General features: G+C 43.5%; 1 protein-coding gene across 3 annotated transcripts in view; it reads left to right on the forward strand.

Moving 5' to 3' along the window:
* The window catches only part of RELN (reelin), a 538,293-nt gene that overhangs the window by 222,311 nt on the left and 295,546 nt on the right, over window positions 1–20,436 (forward strand). For all 3 annotated transcript variants that reach the window (XM_070071183.1, XM_051849694.2, XM_051849695.2), the window contains exon 4: window positions 3,310–3,380. In XM_070071183.1, coding sequence (XP_069927284.1) covers window positions 3,310–3,380 — 71 coding nt within the window. The remainder of the gene's footprint in view (window positions 1–3,309; window positions 3,381–20,436) is intronic.

Genomic DNA, 20,436 nt, shown 5'->3' on the forward strand with positions numbered 1-20,436 from the left:
ATATAGGATGCCGGTGCTTTAAGCCAGGGCTTTAACCCACTGCGCCACAGTGCCGGCCCCAGATAAAACATTATTTTAAAGATCAGGGTCTCAATGTTGGCTTTCCTTCTGGAAAGAGATTGGAAGTTACTATCATGGAGTGGGTATTTGGCCTAGTAGCTAAAACATTGGTTGGGACAACCCCATCCCATATAGAAGTTTGAGTGATTCCAACTTCCTGCTGTTGTACACCTGGGAGGCATCAGGTGATGGTTCTCAATAGTTGGGTCCCTTCCACCCTTGTGGAGAACTCACCTGGAGTGAGTGCCTGGCTCCTGACTTTGGCTTAACACAGCTCTTTTTGGGAACTGAACCAGCTGATCAGAGTTCTCTCTGTCTCTCTGCCTTTCAAATAAAGCAAGTCAATGAAAGTCTCTCTCTCTCTCTCTTTTTTTTTTCCTAAAGTATGTTATCATCATCCAAAACTGCCTGAGTTGGAATTCTGGCTTTACATTGAGTTGTGTGGCATTTGTAAATCATGCAGTAGCTCCATGTCTCAAGACACAGATAATGGTGCCTATCTCATTAGGCTGTTGTCCGGATTGAGTTGATTTATGCGGAGTCCTACAACCATGCCTAGCAGGGGATAAATATGAATTCATAATGGATGAATACTGGCCCCATTATTGCTTCTACTTGTACTTTGACCAAACAAGACCTCAGATGATGGCTTTGAACACATGGTGTGCAGTGCTCCCAAAGCAGTTTTTTTTTTTTAATTGCTGAGCCCTTTCTTCAAGCTAAATTCAATAGCATAACAAAGCCTAGGTGCTCTGATAGAGTTGATTGGTGGCTGGAGCACTCTCTGCAACCTCCCCCCACCCTTGTCTCCCAGGAACACCCCTAGGGCACCACCATGGAGCACACCTGAGAAACTAGTGATTCAATAGGAAGCATACAAGGCCTCAAGTCAAAGACCTGGAATCAGATCCCAACTGCTATTTACAGACTGTGTGACCTGGAACAGCCCTCAGATTCCTGATCCACCAGCTTTAGAGACCGGACCAGTTCAGTGGTTTTCAATCCCTGCTCTCTGAAGCCCTCAGAGTTCCAGAGAAGTGTGCCAGTAAGATGTGGAGGGCTGGTCGTAGGGAGCATGTTGAACAAGGCCAGTGAGTCCTACAACTTCACAACCTAGGCCTCTTAGAATTGGAATTCTGTGTTTACTGGAAGAATGGATACCACTTCTATAGAAGTTTGACTAGATGAATGCAAAGATTTCTTCAGTTTCAGTTGTTCCATATTCCCCAACAACTTAGGAAACATGTCCAGTGAATTCAAGTAGCAGATAAAAGAATATGCACAAAGCAATAGATTGCCAGCCTGGAGGAACAGAGCAAACAGCATGGACCAGGCCCAAGGCACTGTGCAGTGACTCAGGAATCCCAGTGTCTTTCCAACAGCGAGAAGGTGTAGGCTCTGTTGCAAGTGTCTTTTATTGAAATACTGCATCATCGTGTTCATGGAGAACATGGACCTGCACAGGGTTAACTAAGTTTGTGGATCACCAAGAAATATTGTGCTAAAAGTGTTAACTACATACAATCAGAAGGCAACTAAAATGAGCAATTATTTAATCATTGTACATTGTAGTTAGTGATTTCAGGAAATATGTCCTTTCAAGGCAAATGCCAAATTAAAATTCTACATTGATTGCCACGGTGTTACTATTATAAGTGTAGTAAGCTGAGAAATTTCTGGCATGATTGATTTGAAGGATGAATGTAGGTAAACAGAGTTAGTGTATTCCCTCTGGATGGAAAAGCCATATTGGTTAGTGAAGATGTAGACCACATATATGGCTAGACCAGCCATAGGTCTTCATTCTCATTTTCAATTTTCTGGCATCAAAGAAAAACCCTTAGAGGTATGTGCCTCTACAGAGAAAATGGAAGCACCTGTTTATCTGAGTGTTTAATAATGATTAATATGCAATAGCAAGAACTGATCCCTTATGAGGCTGCCCAGTGATTTTTCTCTCCAATTACATCCCCTTCTACTCTTACTATTGTGTCATGGTGTGAGCGTGGGCAGGTGTTAGCTATGGTATAATATTTTCACAGTTTCACTGATGAAATATGTTAACCTGGAGCAACATCCCCTATTAGCACTTCAGCATGGATCACTTTCAGAGAGCTTGGTCCTCGGTGCTAGCACTAGGGGACGGTGGGAGGATGGGAATTGGGAAGTCCTGCAGTCTGAAGGGGACTCACATGGGGACCAGGCTGGGGAATGCTGGGGAATGCTGGGAGCTGGAAGTCCTGCTGAATCTAGGAAGGGAGAAGACGTTGACCACAGGGTGACATGGGGAGGAGCAATGTAGAACTCAGACTTTGTCCTCTCATGCGCTAGCACATTGCTTTGCAAAAATCCATCCTTACCAGATGATGGTTGAAGCAAATCATTTTGTTCTATTGTGATTTTGGCTTAAAGTCAAGTCAAAATTTAATGTTAATTTTTTTCTTAATTACTAAAAAGAGTTTGTATGGCCTATTTCCTAAAATCAGGCTTCTTAAACAGACATTATTTTCTGTTCTCAATTCTTCTAAATAATGTTTCGCAGCAGAAAAAAATCTTTTTAAGGGAAAAGTTCATACAGAAAGCATAATAATTCTTCCTTTAACAAGACTTTTCCTATTATGGCCACTGAATAACACATCTGCTGCAAAGATGTTATTTTTTCCAACAGTCCATGTGCACAGCTCTGATTAGAGGAGGTGAAAGATGTACATCTCCTTCAAATAGTGAATGAGACCCAGTGAGGGGGAAGCTGTATTGTATTCTGACAGATTTGGTTATTATGAAAGCTCTGAATAGCCCTCATTTTTTGAAAATACTTTTTAAAAAAGTAATTCTCTGCCTCAACTCTTGGTGTTAGGGTGACTATTGATTTCAAGGGAAAAAAACACCTTAAGCACGTCTTTCTCGAGTACTGATATCATTATGGCTTCACAAAACCTTCCTATCAAGGTCTCCTGAAGAATACATTTCAATAAGCATCCTTCCCATACCTTTTCTTCCACCCAGGCTTTGCTCAGATGTGCCCAAAAATACTATTTGGAAAGCAAGACCAGAAGATAATCATCAACCTCGATTCCTTGGGTTAAGCTTTCATTCTATTTTTCATTGATAATCACCGTTCAGAAGCACTCGTTAAAAAAAATTTCCTACACAAGAAAGTTTTGGAATAGGGTTTTCTAAGTTTTAAAGTATGTGTATTATCAGCAAACATTACAAAATTTGTATTAACCTTTTCTTATTTATTTCCAGGGCTACAGCAACACACAGGGGCCAGGTTATCTTCAAAGATGCTTTAGCCCAGCAGTTGTGTGAACAAGGAGGTAAGAGTCATTTTTAAACTTTTTCATGTTGTTTGTGTCCAAATGATTCATGGGAAGTCTTATGTTCTATGTATGGAGTAAGTACTTCATTGCTATTACTTGACTGATGAAAGATTGACTTACTGTCCCATCATATCTCCAATAATTAATTACTTAGTAGTTACTGATGGAAGTCTAGAGACTTTTGAAAACAGTAAGTTTGAGGAACCAAAACCAAAAGCAAATGTATCCTATTTGCATAAATGTTTTCCTAATGAATTACCTGTAATTTCCCTGCAAGTACAAATCTTAGTAGCAATTTTAGAATTCTGGAAAAATCCATCTGTTTAATTTACCACTTAAATTTCTTGTCAATGTATTTGAAAATTATTATTATTGCTTTAAATATTTGATCATGTATGTTGATATATACATTGCCTATAGGCTTGGGTCAGCTGTGTGCACTATTCATTTTAGACTTGTTATAGTCATTTTAGATTAAATTTTGGATAGATTTGAAAATATTCTTGGAAAATGCATATTATGAAAAACATGCACATATTTCGAAAAATTGTCCTCACATATGCCCAGAATCTCAAGCTTTCACAGGCATGTGCTTACAAACACATCACAGTGAAAAGGTGAAGCCAGGTCTCTGGCTCCATGCAAATTTGTTTCTCCCACCTATTGAGCTTCCATCCAACTTCGTTTGTCTCCATTGCAACATTTACCACTTGTTACTGGATTTCCCTCTGTGAAGTGGTGGATGCTGCCCATGAGGGTATGAGCTTCTCAAGTAGAGCAATTGTGCCTCAGGGACCTTTCTTCCCAGAGGCTGGCCTTATGCCTGAATACAACAGCCATTCTGCAGTTGTTGGTTGATTGAATGCAAGTTGGTCTCCATATGTATATTCCTTGTATTAAGCATCTTGATATTTGATATTTGAAGTCACTGTTTGAATTCTTAGGTCATTTTCACTGACAAGGAAGGGCATAGTTGCACTTTTTTTCTTGGAGTGACATCTTGGGAATTTTTTTAAACTTAATAATTATATTAGGGGCGTTTGGTGCAGTGGATAAATTGCCATGTGGATGCCCACATCCCATATCAGAGTATCTGGGTTCAAGTCCCACCTTTGCTTCTAATCCAACTTCCTGCTAATGCAAGCTGGGAGTCAGGAGATAATGGCTCAAGTACTTGGATCCCTGCCACCCATGTGGGAGACTTAGACTGAATTCTGGGCACCCGGCTTTCTCCTGGCACAGCCTTGGCTATTGTAGGTATTTGGGGAATGAACCTGAGGATATAAGATCTTTTTCCATCTCTCTGTCTTGCAAATAAAATAAAAATAAATTTTAAAAAGAATTAGAAAATAGAATTTAAAGAAAATTTCTCTTAGTTGTTGCTTTGCCAAAGACAGTCTAATGGATTTAGGGGCAGGTGTTTGGCCTGGTGATTGAGTCACTGGTTGAGATGCCCACATCCTATATAAGAGTGCCTGGTCTCGAGTCCCAGCTCCGTTTCTAATTCCAACACCCTGCTATTGCATACACTTCCAGGCAGCAGGCGATGGCTCAAGTAGTTATAAATATGATTTTATCTAAGTAATGTGACTCTTGGTGACTATTACTTGCAATTTATGATTGTATATACATAATTCTGGAATCAGAAAACTCTACCATAATTATAAATTCACAAATATTATCAGTATTTTTGGTAAATGGATTTTCATCCTGTGACTTGTAAACAAAAAATTGAATGTTTGTAGATAGGTTCAAGAATTCTGTCAAAACCTAAATTTTTTTGAGTGTATGAAAATGTTTATATTGCTGACAGTGCAGCATACAATATAGTCTGAGCATTAATATCCTGAAATATGTATGGGACTGAGAAAAGATACATCTAATCTTATTAACATTTACTAGTGCCTATAAACTGCTGTTTCTTTTTTCTATAAAGACCAGTAAATGTAATTTTATGTACTGTCAGTAATTATTTGGAATAAAAATTTAAAAAAAAAAAAACAGCATCATTTACAACAGCACCAGCAAATTAGGAGTTACAAGTCTAACAATATGTGTATAAAAGTTGTACGAAGCTTAAGATTGACTCTATACTAAGTAAAGAGTTCAACAAATAGTATGAAAAAAAAAAACCAACCCTGCTCTTCAGCAGTCACATCAAGGGCTCTTCAAAGTCATCACATCTCAAAGTGTCAACTTCACTCCTACAGATTACCTTTAGGTGCTCTGTTAGTTACCACAGATCAGGGAGAACATATGGTATTTGTCTTTTTATTATTTCACTAAGTATGATATTTTCCAGTTTTATCCATTTTGTTGCAAATGAAAGGATTTCATTTTTTTACCTCTGTGTAGTATTCCAGGGTGTACATATCCCATAATTTCTTTATCCAATCTGCACTTGATGGACACTTGGGTTGATTCCATATCGTAGCAATTGTAAATTGAGCTGCAGTAAATGTGGAGGGAGGTACAGATCCCTCTTCCATATGCTGTTTTCATTTCCCTTGGGTAAATTCCCAAGAGTGGGATGGCTGGGTCATATGGTAGGTCTATATTCAGATTTCTGAGGTATCTCCATACTGTCTTCCACAGTGGATGTTCCAGTTTACATTCCCACCAGCAGTGGATTAGGGTGCCTTTCCCCCCACATCCTCACCAGCATTTGTTGTTTGTTGATTTCTGTATGAAAACAATTCTAATGGGGCTGAGGTGAAACCTCATTGTGATTTTGATTTGCATTTCCCTAACCACTAGTGATCGTAAGCATTTTTCATGTCTGATGGCCATTTGGATTTTGTCTTTTGAAAAAACATCTAAGTCCTTTGCCCATTTCTTAACTGGATGGTTTGTTTTGTTATGAGTTTCTTGAGCTTTTCATATATTCTGGTTATTAATCCTTTATCAGTTGTATAGTTTGCGAATAATTTCCCCCATTCTATTGGTTGCCTCTTTACTTTCCTATTTCCTTTTTTAAAAAGATTAATTTATTTATTATTTGAAAGTCAGAGTTACACAGAGGCAGAGAGAGTGAGAGAAGTCATCCATCTACTGGTTCACTTCCCAATTGGACACATTGCCTGGAGCTGTGCTGATCTGAAGCCAGGAGCCAGGAGATTCTTCTGGGTCTCCCACATGGGTGCAGGGGCCCAAGAACTTGGACCATCTTCTACTGCTTTCCCAGGCCATAGCAGAGAGCTGGATCAGAAGTGGAGTAACCAAGACGTGAACCAGCACCCTTATGCTTTACCCACCATGCCACAGTGCCAGCCCCTGAGTGTTTCTTTTGCAGTGCAGAAACTTCTCAATATGATGTAATCCCATTTGTCAGTTGTGGCTTTGAAAGCCTGTGCTACTGTGGTCATTTCCAGGAACTGTTTGCCAGTACCAATGTCTTGCAGGGTTTCCCTGACGTTCTTTAATTATTTGATAGTATCGGGTCATAGATTTAGGTCTTTGATCCATTTTGAGTGGATTTTTGTATAAGACGTGAAGTAGGGGTGTTGCTTCTTACTTCTGCAGATGGAGATTCAGTTTCCCCAACACTATTTGATGAAGAGACTGTCCTTGCTCCAGGGATTGATTTTGGCTAATTTGTCAAAGATAAGTTGCTTGTAGATGTGTGGATTGATTTCTGGAGTTTCTATTCTGTTCCGCTGGTCTACCCATTTCTGTACCAGTACCAGTCTGTTTTGATTATAACTGCCCTGTAATATATGTCTTGAAATCTGGTATTTTGATGCCTCTGGCTTTGTTTTTTGTTGTATAAGATTGCTTTAGTTATTCGGGGTCTCCTGTGTTGCCAAATGAATTTCAGCATCATTTTTTCTATATCTGAAAAGAATGTCCTTGATATTTTGTTTGGTATCACATTCAATCTGTAAATTGCTTTTGCACATTTAGATGATATTGATTCTTCCAATTCATGAACCTGGAAGATTTTTCCATTTTTTTTTTAATGTTTTCCTCTATTTCTTTCTTTAATGTTTTGTAATTCTCACCATATAATTTGATGTCCTTTGTTAAATTTATTCCAAGGTACTTGATTTTTTTGAGCTATTGTGAAAGGAATGGATCTAGAAATTCTTTCTGAGCGTGGCATTGTCTATGTAAACAAAGGGTATTGATTTTTGTGTGTTGATTTTACCAAACTTTTTATTTTTTTATTTTTTTTTTTATTTTTGACAGGCAGAGTGGACAGTGAGAGAGAGACAGAGAGAGAAAGGTCTTCCTTTGCCGTTGGTTCACCCTCCAATGGCCGCCGCTGCAGCCGGCACACCGTGCTGATCCGATGGCAGGAGCCAGGATCCAGGTGCTTTTCCTGGTCTCCCATGGGGTGCAGGGCCCAAGCACCTGGGCCATCCTCCACTGCACTCCCTGGCCATAGCAGAGAGCTGGCCTGGAAGAGGGGCAACCGGGACAGAATCCGGCGCCCCGACCGGGACTAGAACCCGGTGTGCCGGCGCCGCAAGGTGGAGGATTAGCCTATTGAGCCACGGCGCCGGCCTCCAAACTTTTTTTTTTATAAATTCCAATACTCTTTTAGTGGAATCTTTTGGATCTCTTATATGTAGAATTATGTCATCTGCAAAAAGGGATAGTTTGACTTCCTCCTTCCCAATTTGTATCCTTTTGATTTCTTTTACTTGCCTAATGGCTCTGGCTAAAACTTCCAGGACTAAATTGAATAGCAGTGGTGACAGTGGGCATCGTTGTCTAATTCTGGACCTTAGTTGGGAATGCTTCCACCTTTTCTCCATTCAATAGGACGCTGGCCACGGTTTTGTCATAAAGTGCCTTGATTTTGTTGATGAATATTCCTTCTATACTCAATATGCTTAAAGTTTTCATCATGAAATGATATTGTATTTTGAGGTCGGCACCATGGCACAGTAGGTTAATCCTCTGCCTGCGGTGCTGGCATCCCATATGGGCACTCTCTGCTATGGCCTGGGAAAGCAGTAGAAGTACAAGTGCTTGGGTCCCTGCACCTGCGTGGGAGACCAGGAAGAAACACCTGGCTCCTGGCTTCAGATCAGCACAGCTCCAGCCATTGGGGCCATCTGGGGAGTGAACCAATGGAAGGAAGACCTTTCTCTCTGTCTCTCCCTCTCACTATCTGTAATTCTACCTCTCAAATAAATAAATAAACGTTTCATAAAATAAAACTATGTTGTATTTTGTCAAATGCTTTCTCTGCATCTGTTAAGATAATCATATTTTTGGTCTTCAGTTTGTAAATGTGATGTGTCAAATTGATAAATTTGTGAATGTTCAACCATCCATGCATACCAGTGATAAATCCCACTTGCTCCAGGTGAATGATCTTTCTGATGTGTTGTTGGATTTGATTGCTAGTATTTTGTGAGAATTTTTGCATCTATGTGCATTGGGAAAATTGGTCTATAGTTCTCTTAGTCTGTTGTATTTTTTTCAGCTTTAGGAATTAAGGTGATACAGGCTTCATGGAAGGAGTTTGAGAGGATTCTGTTGCTTTCGACTGTTTGAAGAGCTTGAGAAGAATTAGAGTTAGTTCTCTAAATATCTGGTAAAATTTAGCAGTGAAGCCATCCTGTTCTGGGCTTTTATTTGTAAGAAGGGTCTTTATCTTTTTTTTTTCTTAAGATTTATTTATTTATTTGAAAGTCAGAGTTACATAGAGAGAGAAGGTGAGGCAGAGAGACAGAGAAGTCTTCCATCTGCTGGTTCACTCCCCAAATGGCTGCAATGGCCAGAGCTGCGCTAATCCAAAGCCGGGAATCTGGAGCCTCTTCCGGGTCTCCCACACAGGTGCAGGGACTTGGGCCATCTTCTACTGCTTTCCCAGGCCATAGCAGAGAGCTGGATTGGAAGTGGAGCAGCCAGGACTCGAACCAGCACCCATATGGAATGCCAGCACTGCAGATGGCAGCTTTACCCGCTATGTCACAGTGCCAGCTCCAGGAGAGTCTTTATTACTGATTTGATTTCCATCTTGGTTATGGGTCTGTTTAGGTTTTCTGTGTCTTCATGGCTCAGTTTAGGCAGGTTGTATGTGTCTAGGAATCTATCCGTTTCTTCTAGTTTTCCCAGTTGGTTGGCATACAGCTCTTTGCTAATTTCTGATGATTCTGTTTATTGAATTGGGTTTTCTTCTTCCTTTTTTTTTTTTTTTTGGTTAGTTGGGCCAATGATGTATCAATTCTGTTTATTTTTTCAAAAAACAGCTCTTCCTTTTGCTGATCTTTGTATTTTTTGTTTCAATTTTGTTTATTTCTTCTCTAATTGTAATTATTTTCTCCTACTAATTTTGGGATTGGATTGCTCTTGTTTCTCTAGGTGCCCTTCCAATTTCTTGGTGTAGGCACCAAGAGTTATAAACTGCCCTCTTAGTGCTGCTTTTGCTGTATCCCATCAATATTAACATGTTGTGTTGTTATCTTCATTTGTTTCGAGAATTTTTTTTTCTCCTTTGATTTCTTCTATGACCCACTGTTTATTCAGGAATGTGTTGTTCAGTCTCCATGTGTTTGCATATGTTCTAGAGATTCTTGAGTTTCTGATTTCCAACTTTATTCCATTGTGATCAGAAAAGGTGCATGGTATGATTTTGATTTTTTAGAATTTGCTGAGACTTGCTTTATGGCCTAGCATGTGATTTGTTATAGAGAAAGTTCTATACACTGGTGCGAAGAATGTCTATACTGCAACTGTAGGATGAAAAGTTCTGTAAATATCCATTAGGTCCATTTGGTCTATAGTGCCGATTAACTCTATTGTTTCCTTGCCGATTTTCTGTCTGGTTGATTTGTCCATTCCTGCAAAGTAAGGTATTGAAGTCTCCTTTACTATTGTATTGGAGTATGTCTCTCTTTAGATTCATTAACATTTCTTTTCAGTCGCCAAGTGTCCTGCAATTAGGTGCATATACATTTATTATAACACATCTTTCTGTTGAATTGATCCCTTAATCATTACATAGTGCTTTTTCTCATCTCTTTTACCATTTTTTGTGTTAGTCTATTTTGTCTGGTGTTAGGATGGCTACACTAGTTCTTACTTGGTTTCAGTTAACATGAATAGAATATCTTTTTCTGTCCTTTCACTTTCAGTCTGTGTGTATCCTTTGTTGGTGAGATATGTTTCTTGTAGGCAGGAAATAGATGGATTTTGTTTTTTAGTTCATTCAGCCAGTCTGTATCTTTTAACTGGACAGTTGAGGCCACTGACATTCAAGGTGACTGTTGATCAGAAATGACTTGGCCCTGCCATTTTTCCAAAAATATTCTTGTTTAATTTGGATTACTTTTGTACTTTTCCTGGGAAATTTTCTGCCTTCACCTTCTTTCATAGTGATGACCATGTTTCTGTGTTTCTGTGTGTAGCATATCCTTAAGAATCTTCTGTAAGACTGGAAGAGTAGTGACAAATTCTTTCAATTTCTATTTACTATAGAAGGCCTTTATTTCACCTTCATTCATAAATGAGAGCTTTGCAAGGTACAGTATTCTGAGTTGACAATTTTTTTTTTGTCTTAAGACTTTGAATATATCGTGCCATTCTCTCCTAGCTTCCAGGGTTTCTGAAGAGAAGTCTGCTGTGAGTGTAATTGGTGATTCTCTGAAAGTAATCTCTGTTTCTCTTGTGTACATTTTAGAAACTTTTGTTTATGTTTTACTGTGGAGAGTTTAATTCATGTCTATTAGGAGTTCTATGTGTTTCCAGTACTTGGATGACCCTTTCTTTCTCCAGATTAGGGAGTTTTTCTGTAATTAGTTCACTAAAAATGCCTTCTAATCCATTCTCTCTTTCCACACCTTTAGGAACTCCTAAAATGCATATGTTGGGTCATTTGATAGTATCCCATAAATCTCCAACACTGTTAAGTTCTCTAATTTCTTCTTCTCTTTTTTTTTTTAATCTGAGTGTAAAATTTTCAGAGATTTGTCTTCTAAGTTGGATATTCTTTCTTTTGCCTCACTGAGTCTGTTGTTAAGGATTTCCACCGCATTTTTAATTTGTTCTCTTTAATTTTTCATTTCCAATATTTTATTTTGATTTTTAAAATCTCAACTTCATGGGAAAAATTTTCATTCATGTCATGTACAGGTTTCTTCACTTCGTGGATTTGCTTCTGATTACTTCTAAGTAATCCTGTGGTCAGTTTTTGATTTGCATTTCCAGCGTTTCTTCTCTCCATCTTCACGTTGTAGTGTTGGAGTCTTGTTTTCCTTTGGAGGCGTCATGTCGTCTTCATTCTTCTTCTTCTTTTTTTTTTTTTGACAGGCATAGTGGACAGTGAGAGAGAGAGACAGAGAGAAAGGTCTTCCTTTGCCGTTGGTTCACCCTCCAATGGCCGCCGCGGCCAGCGCGCTGCGGCCGGTGCACCACGCTGATCCGATGGCAGGAGCCAGGAGCCAGGTGCTTTTCCTGGTCTCCCATGGGGTGCAGGGCCCAAGCACCTGGGCCATCCTCCACTGCACTCCCTGGCCACAGCAGAGAGCTGGCCTGGAAGAGGGGCAACCGGGACAGAATCCAGCGCCCCGACCGGGACTAGAACCCGGTGTGCCGGCGCCGCTAGGCGGAGGATTAGCCTAGTGAGCCGTGGTGCCTGCCGTCTTCATTATTCTTGTGTCTTGAGTTGCTGCATTTGTTTTTAGACATTTGTGGAATTACTTGTTTTTATTTTTTTTCTCTCTGTGATGGCTTTTTTTTAAGATTTATTTATTTTTTACTTTAGAGTCAGAGTTACACAGAGAGAGAGGAGAGAGAGAGAGAGAGAGAGAGAGAGAGAGAGAGAGAGGCCTTCCATACGCTGGTTCACTCCCAAGATGGCTGCAATGGCCAGAGCTGTGCCAATCTGAAGCCAGGAACCAAGAGCTTCTCCCATGTCTCCCACATGAGTGCAGAGGCCCAAGGACTTGGGCCATCTTCTACTGCTATCCCAGGCCATAGCAGAGAGCTGGATAGGAGGTGGGGCAGCTGGGACTAGAACCGGTGCCCATATGGGATGCTGGCGCTTCAGGCCAGGGCATTAACCTGCTGCGCCACAGCACCGGCCCCAATCTGTGATGACTTTTATCTTTGGACGATGCCTGTGTGGCTTAGTGGAGTGTCTGCTCTTTCAGTGAATACCTAGAGACATGTGCTGGATGTGCCCAAGGAGCTCTGTTCAGTGCTCTGCAGTGAGGGGAGCGTCCAAGGCAACATCCAAATTTGGTGTGGTCAGTCTCTCTGTCTTTTTTTTTTATCCAAGGGGAGGTTTGTTCTGCTCTGTAGGTGTAGTCTCATGGTCCCCTCCTTTCTTCCCAGGAGTCCAACGCCTGAGCAATAGCCCCAGTGGGCACAGTATTCATCTGCACTGCCACAAGAACCACACAAAAGATCTGTACAGTCCTCGATGTGAGCAGGGAACCCGCAGCAATGACCCTCCCTAGGGAATCAGGGAGCCCTGAGGTGCCCATAGTGACTGCCCAGAGACCCAGCCACACCCTGCGCCCTTCCACACAGCCACAGTGTTTTCTTAGTTCTGGCACACAGGCCTCCCACAGTCACGAGCACCCAGCTTCCTTTCAGTTCTCCCAACCAGACTCAGGCATCTATTCTCGGCTGGTTGCTGGGCGCCTGAACACTAGCTGGCGCAGCCGGTACACATGACCAAAATGGCACCCATCCTCTCTTAGATAGTTGCAGAATACCAATGTCAGGTGGTTGGGGCAAGAGAAATGTGCTCCCTTTTTTTCCCTCTGGATTGGCAAGTACAGTGTCCCCCTGAGGGCTCCAAGCTGGGCTCAACTCCAGGCTCTTCCTGCAGCTTTATCACCAGTGGCTTGGGCTGCTGCAGTCTGGTCTCACTTCATTCTCCATAGCTAGTGCTGAGGCTCTCAGCTGTTTGGATCCTGAGTTGTGTGCGTCCATGTCCTCTACACAGATCCTCAGCGTCGCTCTAATTTGCATGGAGTTTCCCTCTTCATGGAGTTTTCTCCGTAACTCTTCTCTGAGATTGCTGTCTGTCCATTTTTTTTTTTTTTTTTTTTTTTTGACAGGCAGAGTGGACAGTGAGAGAGAGACAGAGAGAAAGGTCTTCCTTTGCCGTTGGTTCACCCTCCAATGGCCGCCGCGGCCGGCGCGCTGCGGCTGGCACACCGCGCTGATCCGATGGCAGGAGCCAGGAGCCAGGTGCTTTTCCTGGTCTCCCATGGGGTGCAGGGCCCAAGCACCTGGGCCATCCTCCACTGCACTCCCTGGCCACAGCAGAGGGCTGGCCTGGAAGAGGGGCAACCGGGACAGAATCCGGCGCCCCGACCGGGACTAGAACCCGGTGTGCCAGCGCCGCTAGGCGGAGGATTAGCCTAGTGAGCCGCGGCGCCGGCCATGTCTGTCCATTTTTTTAAGATTTATTTTATTTTATTTAAAAGACAGAGTTACAGAGAGAGGTAGAGACAGAGAGAGAGGTCTTTCATCCGCTGGTTCACTCCCCAGATGGCTGCAACGGCCAGAGCTGCGCCGATCTGAAGCCAGGAGCCAGGAACTTCTTCCGGGCCTCCCACGCAGGTGCAGGGGCCCAAGCACTTGGGCCATCTTCTACTGCTTTCCCAGGCCACAACAGAGAGCTGGATCAGAAGAGGAACAGCCGGGACTAGAACTGGTGCCCATATGGGATGCTTGCGCTTCAGGCCAGGGCGTTAACCTGCTGTGCCACAGCACCGGCCCCTGTCCGTTTTTTTAACAACTGTCTTCCCCTAGACTAGAGCAGTAAGCTCCCTCCCTATCCCACCATCTTAAGTCTTGAATTTTTGTTTTTTATCATAAATGAATTATTGGTATTGCATCATTTAAAAGAAAAAGCTGGAAAAACCTGTAGGAAAAAATTCCCAAATAGTGGGAAAGAAAAAAATGCCTTACATGATGATAGTTATGGCTGTTATTAAAAATGCTGTGGAGACCAAAACCAGAAAGAAAACATTGAGCTTTTAAGACAGTCTCTAATCCTTTGCAATCCTATCAATCCTGCTAAGGTAAGGTGAAACAAATACTAAGAAGAGTAATGGCTTCATGCTATCAGGAAATAATAAAGAAAATAATCGATGCTATAAACTATATGTTTACTTGGACCTATCAACTTCTAGTTAAAATATGAATCTTCTCCCTCAAAGAGCATACTTTTATAATATCATCAGTTTTTAAGCCTTGGATGAGGAATAACTATCTTTACTTACTGAGAAAATAAACTATCAATTGTTAAATAGCACAGCAATTGTCTTTCGATTGCAACATAGTCCATACGTTTGTTAATTTTAATGAAATGAAACAATTCAAACCAAGTCCATTTTGTTTTGTGGAGCTTGAAGGCAGCTGTTATTAGGAGACTGTGATGCTGGCTAAACACACTGGGAAAGTTAAGGGGATGGAAGTCTGTAAGGTGAACCTTACGGAGCCTGTGATCTTAACTCCTTCCCTTGCAGACACTCACAGAAAGCCTGCCTTCTGCTTGCCAGTCTGACTCCTGACTGCTGCCCCAGCGCACAGTGTTGGATGTGGGAATAAAATCTTTTTGTCCTGGCTAACTCAGGTTTTTAGACTCTGCTTAGGTATCACTTCCTCTGGGGAAAAAAAAATATATCTGATGTCCCCTTCACCTCTTGTTCCACGGAGACCTAACTCTCAAGGCACGATGACAATACAAATGGAAATACTTCTGGCAGTGAAATGTGCCGGACTCCACTCTTCCAACATCTTCTCATTCCACCCTCACAACAACCCTCCAGAAAAGGACCTGTGTGAGAGCCTGGCTTGAGCATTCATTCATTCATTCATTCAGTGAACTATTTTTTGCTTTATGCCGTAAGAGCACTATCGCAGTGCTTTGCCTACCATCAGACAGAAGCTCCTTGAGGGTAGGGACTGTGCTTTTTATGAGCAAATCTCAAAACTCTTTCACCATACCTGTCGTGTAGTATGCACCCAATTAATGTGGATCAAGTGAACAATTAAAGTGCACTAGTCGGATCAAGGTGGGAAAGAGGGAACCACCCAATAATTGCATGCAGGGAGAGTAAGTGGAGCAGGTAGCAAAGGGCCAACTCTGCTCCGTGCAGGGACTCACACAGTGTTCTGTAGGCAGTGGGAAGCAGGACAGTGACACAACCACCTTGTGTTTTAGCAAGAAAACGAGGATGCAGGATGGAACAGAGTGCATGGGGTTAGGACAGATACTGAGCTCATCCTGGTGAGAGCCAAGGTGACCTCAGAAAGGGCCTACGAGGCCAGAACGAAGGGGACATGTTAGAAAGACCTGGGGTAGAAAGCACAGAAGGAGGCCATGGTGGGAGGCCAGGCACCACTAGTTTCTGGCCTTGGTGGATGTTGCTACTAGGACCTGAGAGAAGGAATGACAAAGACATTAGAGGTGTTTGCGAAGAGGATGCTGGAGCGGACTTCAAGGCCTTGGCTTCCTGGGGGTCGCGTGGTGTCTCTCAGGGCTCCCTGGCAGCCTGCTGCAAACAGAGGCCTGTCTCAGCCTGGGGGCTGCAAGTGGAGATCTGGAGGCCCTCAACACCAAGGTGCTGAGAGTGGAAGCTGTGCATTCCAGGAGAGCCAGCAGAGCCAGGAAAAAAGGGGCAGAGCGGGTGAGGCTGTGACTGAGCATGCGCGACCCAAGAGGGAGCCCTGAGAAGAGGCAGGCTTCAGCGGTGGGGACTAGAGAGGCAAGCTCAGCACGGACGAGGTGTTTCCTGGGGCCCAGTGCTTACAAGAGACTGGAGAGGATGCGGTACCAAAGGAGGCCTTAGAGGTCGGCAGTTAGAAGCTCATTAGCTTGCTTCCCCCCAGCCCCAACTCTGTCACTCTGCCTTTCAAATAAATAAAACTGATTTCTCAAACAGAATCTGGAAGTTGTTCACAGATTTTCATTTAAACTAGTAAGTACCCTTAACACTCTTGGAATGTACACGGATTCAGACTTATTTTTCTTTTTCGCCTGAGGCTTTGATTAGTCATAAACACATCTCTGGTTGAGTTCTGTGGACAGTCACAGGGCAGACAGGAGCCACGTTCTTCATCTCTCATCCAGGGCTGGAAGGAGTGCTAGGCTGGCCACTCCTGGTTGTTTTGAAAGTATGCTCAGCTGGCGCCACGGCTCACTAGGCTAATCCTCTGCCTTGCGGCGCCGGCACACCGGGTTCTAGTCCTGGTCAGGGCGCCGGATTCTGTCCCGGTTGCCCCTCTTCCAGGCCAGCTCTTTGCTGTGGCCCGGGAGTGCAGTGGAGGATGGCCCAAGTGCTTGGGCCCTGCACCCCATGGGAGACCAGGAGAAGCACCTGGCTCCTGCCATCGGATCAGCGCGGTGCACCATCCGCGGCAACCATTGGAGGGTGAACCAATGGCAAAGGAAGACCTTTCTCTCTGTCTCTCTCTCTCAATGTCCACTCTGCCTGTCAAAAAATTAAAAAAAAAAAAAAAAGAAAGTGGGAGATGCTTAGGTTAATGCACTAGTAGTAAGAGAAATAGAAAAATGAAATTATTCAATATTTAGTACTCAACAAGAGTTGCTTCATGCTTACCCGGCCTCAGACTCTGGTCCAGGATAGATCCTGGGATACATCAGTGAATGGAGCAAGGGTGGAGATAGTGTTCGGCCTGATGGTTAAGACACCCCATCCTATATGGGAGTACCCGTGTTTGATCCCACCTCTGCTCTTAATCCCAGCTTCCTGCTAATGCACACCCTGGAAGGCAGCAAGTGATGACCCAAGTGCCCCTATCGCTGGCGTCCAAGTGTGAGATCTGGATTGAGCTGCCAGCTCCTGGCGTTGGCCTGACCCAGACCTGGCTCTTGTTGGCATTTGGGGAACAAACCAGCAGAGGGTGGCTCTGTCTGTCCACCTGCCTGCCTGCTTGTCTGTGTGTCTCTCTGTCTCCATGCCTCTCAAATAAATAAAAATAAACAATTGTAAATGAAATCAAACTTTTAGAAACCTCAGGAGCTATAATTCCAATAAACAAGGTCATCATTACGGCATAAGTTCCCTGAAAAATGAGGAGAGAATACATGCGCTTTGGAGTCCTTGTGCATCTGCCTTCAGCAGGCGATAGTGGCCAGGGGCCAGCTGAGGTAGGCGTGGCAGCATGGCTGCTGCTGCTCCCGCACTGGGCACAAATCCCGGTGGAGGACGGGCCAGGGAGAGTAACAGCATCCACCGGCCTCTGAGCTGGCTGGCACCCCTCTGCAAACACACACATCGATTATTTAGCAAGGCCAGATGGCAGGCTTAGCAGCCGACAGCAGCCATGCCCTGTAGTGCCCCCAAAGGGTGCGTGCCATTTATAAGCCTTGCTGGAATTCTCTGTTGTTGGGTTGATGGAAGTGGCTATAACCAAAGGCCAATGTTTTATGTCAGGAGGAAAGGGTCAGGCTTGCAGCTGGTGCACGGAACCTTGGCTGCTTTCTGCCAGGCGCAGCAATCTGTCTGGCTGTTCCTCTCACCCTCAGGACAGTGACTAGTGGACGAGGGCTCTGTTTTCCAAGGGCCATTGGATCACAGTGATAGGCTGCACGGCGACATCATTCAGTCTGCACACTCCAGAGGTTTTTATATCATTCGTATGAAGCATCGTTGAAATTTCACTGCAGCCATGAGATGTAGAAGTTTAATAAGCAAATCCATAAAGCTAATGAGGTGTTTCACTAAGTAGATGATTTTCAACACGTTTAGAATCCCGTCTATGCCCACATATTGCAGCTAGTACACATCAGATCTCCCAAGGTCTTCCCTTAGCTCTGTGCTTGTATTGTATCTCATATGACTCATCATAGCTTGTGTTGCCGAATGTCCTTCCCAGATTCTGAAATGCCAGGTCTGTATTAAATGAGCCCAGCTTCTCTCCTGGAGTCACAATTGTGTTTCACCGTGTCTACTTTAATTGTGGGAGGGAAAACAGATAATAGGTCTCGTTTGGATTTTTTTCCCCAGTGTTAACCATGTGCTAGTCAGAGACATCTGTCTTCCCCGTGGCTATTTTGTAGCTAGGATTTCAGTTCAGCAGTTGCAGCTCCTCTCCAGGATAGCATCAGGCTTTGTAATTTACCCCCACTCCACACACACACACACACACACACACACACACGAGAGCTGACATTGGAGGCTCAGGGCAAACTAGCCAGGAACTCCCCTACTTTTACTAGGGGGTCTCACAAACTACCCAACAGGGGGAGGAACCGAAGCCCTCGGGCAAAACAGTGTCCTGAAGACAAAGGAGAGTAAAGATGATGCCAAGGAGCTGGCAGCGGTGACAGGTGACATTAGTAAAATTCCTCGCTACTGGGTCTGGGTGGGTCCGACTACTTTTTAATTTCCTGAAGAATTGTGTTTCCGACTGGTGCTGTTTATTCCAACGGGATTGAACATAGATTTAAGCAGCCTTCCCGTCAGTTCGGAGAGCTGTATACCTTTCCCGGTGACAGCTTTATCTGGTCCTCAGTCAAAACTGCAGTATTTATGCCTGAGAAGAACTTGACGTTGAGTTCTGGGGGGACGCTTTCTCCTCCTGCTGCCACACGATCTGCTTTTCCCTCCTTTTCATTCTGAAGATCAGAGCCCAGATTTGGGTCTAGGTGATTACTTAGGGGAGGGGGACAAAGCTGTTGTAAGCACATGTAAATCACAGTTTGATTTTGGCTCATGAGATATTATTTCATGCAATGAATTAATCCAACCTCTCCAAAATATACAGTGTAGATTCAGCTGTCTCCTGTAATAACAAATACAGACACTCAGCGTCAAGTTTTCAGAATTGGGATTTATTAATGGCAATTAACGCATACTATGCTGGGGCTCCAGTGAGCATCTGTGGAGCATTGTGCCAGAGACAAGGGAGTCGGGTGGTCATATAAGGCGATTTCATGGCCTGCTCTTAAATAGCTTACAACATAGGTATTCTAGCTCAAACTCAGAAAGGAAGAGCTGAGATGAGTTCATGGCAAAACATAAACTCAGAGCCGATGCTGCCGTATAGTGGGCTAAGCCTGCCCCCATGGAGCTGGCATCACATATGGGTGCTGGTTTGTGTCCTGGCTGCGCCTCCTCCAATCCAGCTCTCTGCTGTGACCTGGGAAAGTAGTAGAAGATGACCCAAGTTCTTAGGTCCCTGCACCCAAGTGAGAGGCCCAGAGGAAGCTCCTGGTTTCTGGCTTCAGAGATCGGCCCAGCTCAGCCATTGCAGCCTCAACTCTGCCTCTCAAATAAATAAATAAAATGTTAAAAAAAAAAAAAAAAAACACATAAACTCAGGGCAGTATGGTTGTATGGTTCTTTTCATCCTCTCTGAAGCCTGGCTTCAATTTTTTTCCCAAAAGAAATAAAGATTTTATTTAAAAAATTATTTAAGGTATACAAGTTTCATGTACTTCATATATACGGATTTAGGAACATAGAGACATCTCTCCCCTCCCCTCCCTCTTGCCCGTGCTCCAACCCTTCTTCCTCCTCCCTCGCCTGTCCCCACTCTTCATTTTTATGAAGATCTGTTTTCAGTTTACTTTATATTCATAAGGTTGACCCTACATTCTGGCTCCAACAGTTTTGCCCTATCCTTGTGGCTTCAGTGTCTTTCTCTTAACCACAACGTGGCCACCACTAGTTTCAGTGAGAATTTCTTGTTTGACTGCACGTGTCCCTCCCTGGCCATGTTCCTACCTCACGCTGAAGTTTCTTAGCTTTCCCCCTCACCGTGTCATCTCTGGGCCACCACTGCCGACACTGTGGGCACCAGAACTCTGGCAGGTGCCAACCAATGACTGTGACCTCACCCTACCGGCCCTCATCGCTCTTAATCAGTTTCCTTAACGAGTCCCTCTTCTTCCCATGATGTTTTCTGAAGTTGGCTGTGGTTCTGTCCTGGGCTTCCTTTGGGATGTTATAAAGTCTTGGCGAGGCAGGGGGCAAAGGAGGCGGAGGGGTATCTTGCTCACCCCTGTGGTCGTCCATCTCTTGAACTCTGTCCATTTGCTTGGTGCTGCTTCTGTGAGTGAATAAGGTAGAGTGGTTGAGAGCAGGGAGTTTGTAGCTCTGTACCC

Source organism: Oryctolagus cuniculus, chromosome 3 (genome assembly GCF_964237555.1).
Source record: "Oryctolagus cuniculus chromosome 3, mOryCun1.1, whole genome shotgun sequence".
NCBI lineage: Eukaryota > Metazoa > Chordata > Mammalia > Lagomorpha > Leporidae > Oryctolagus > Oryctolagus cuniculus.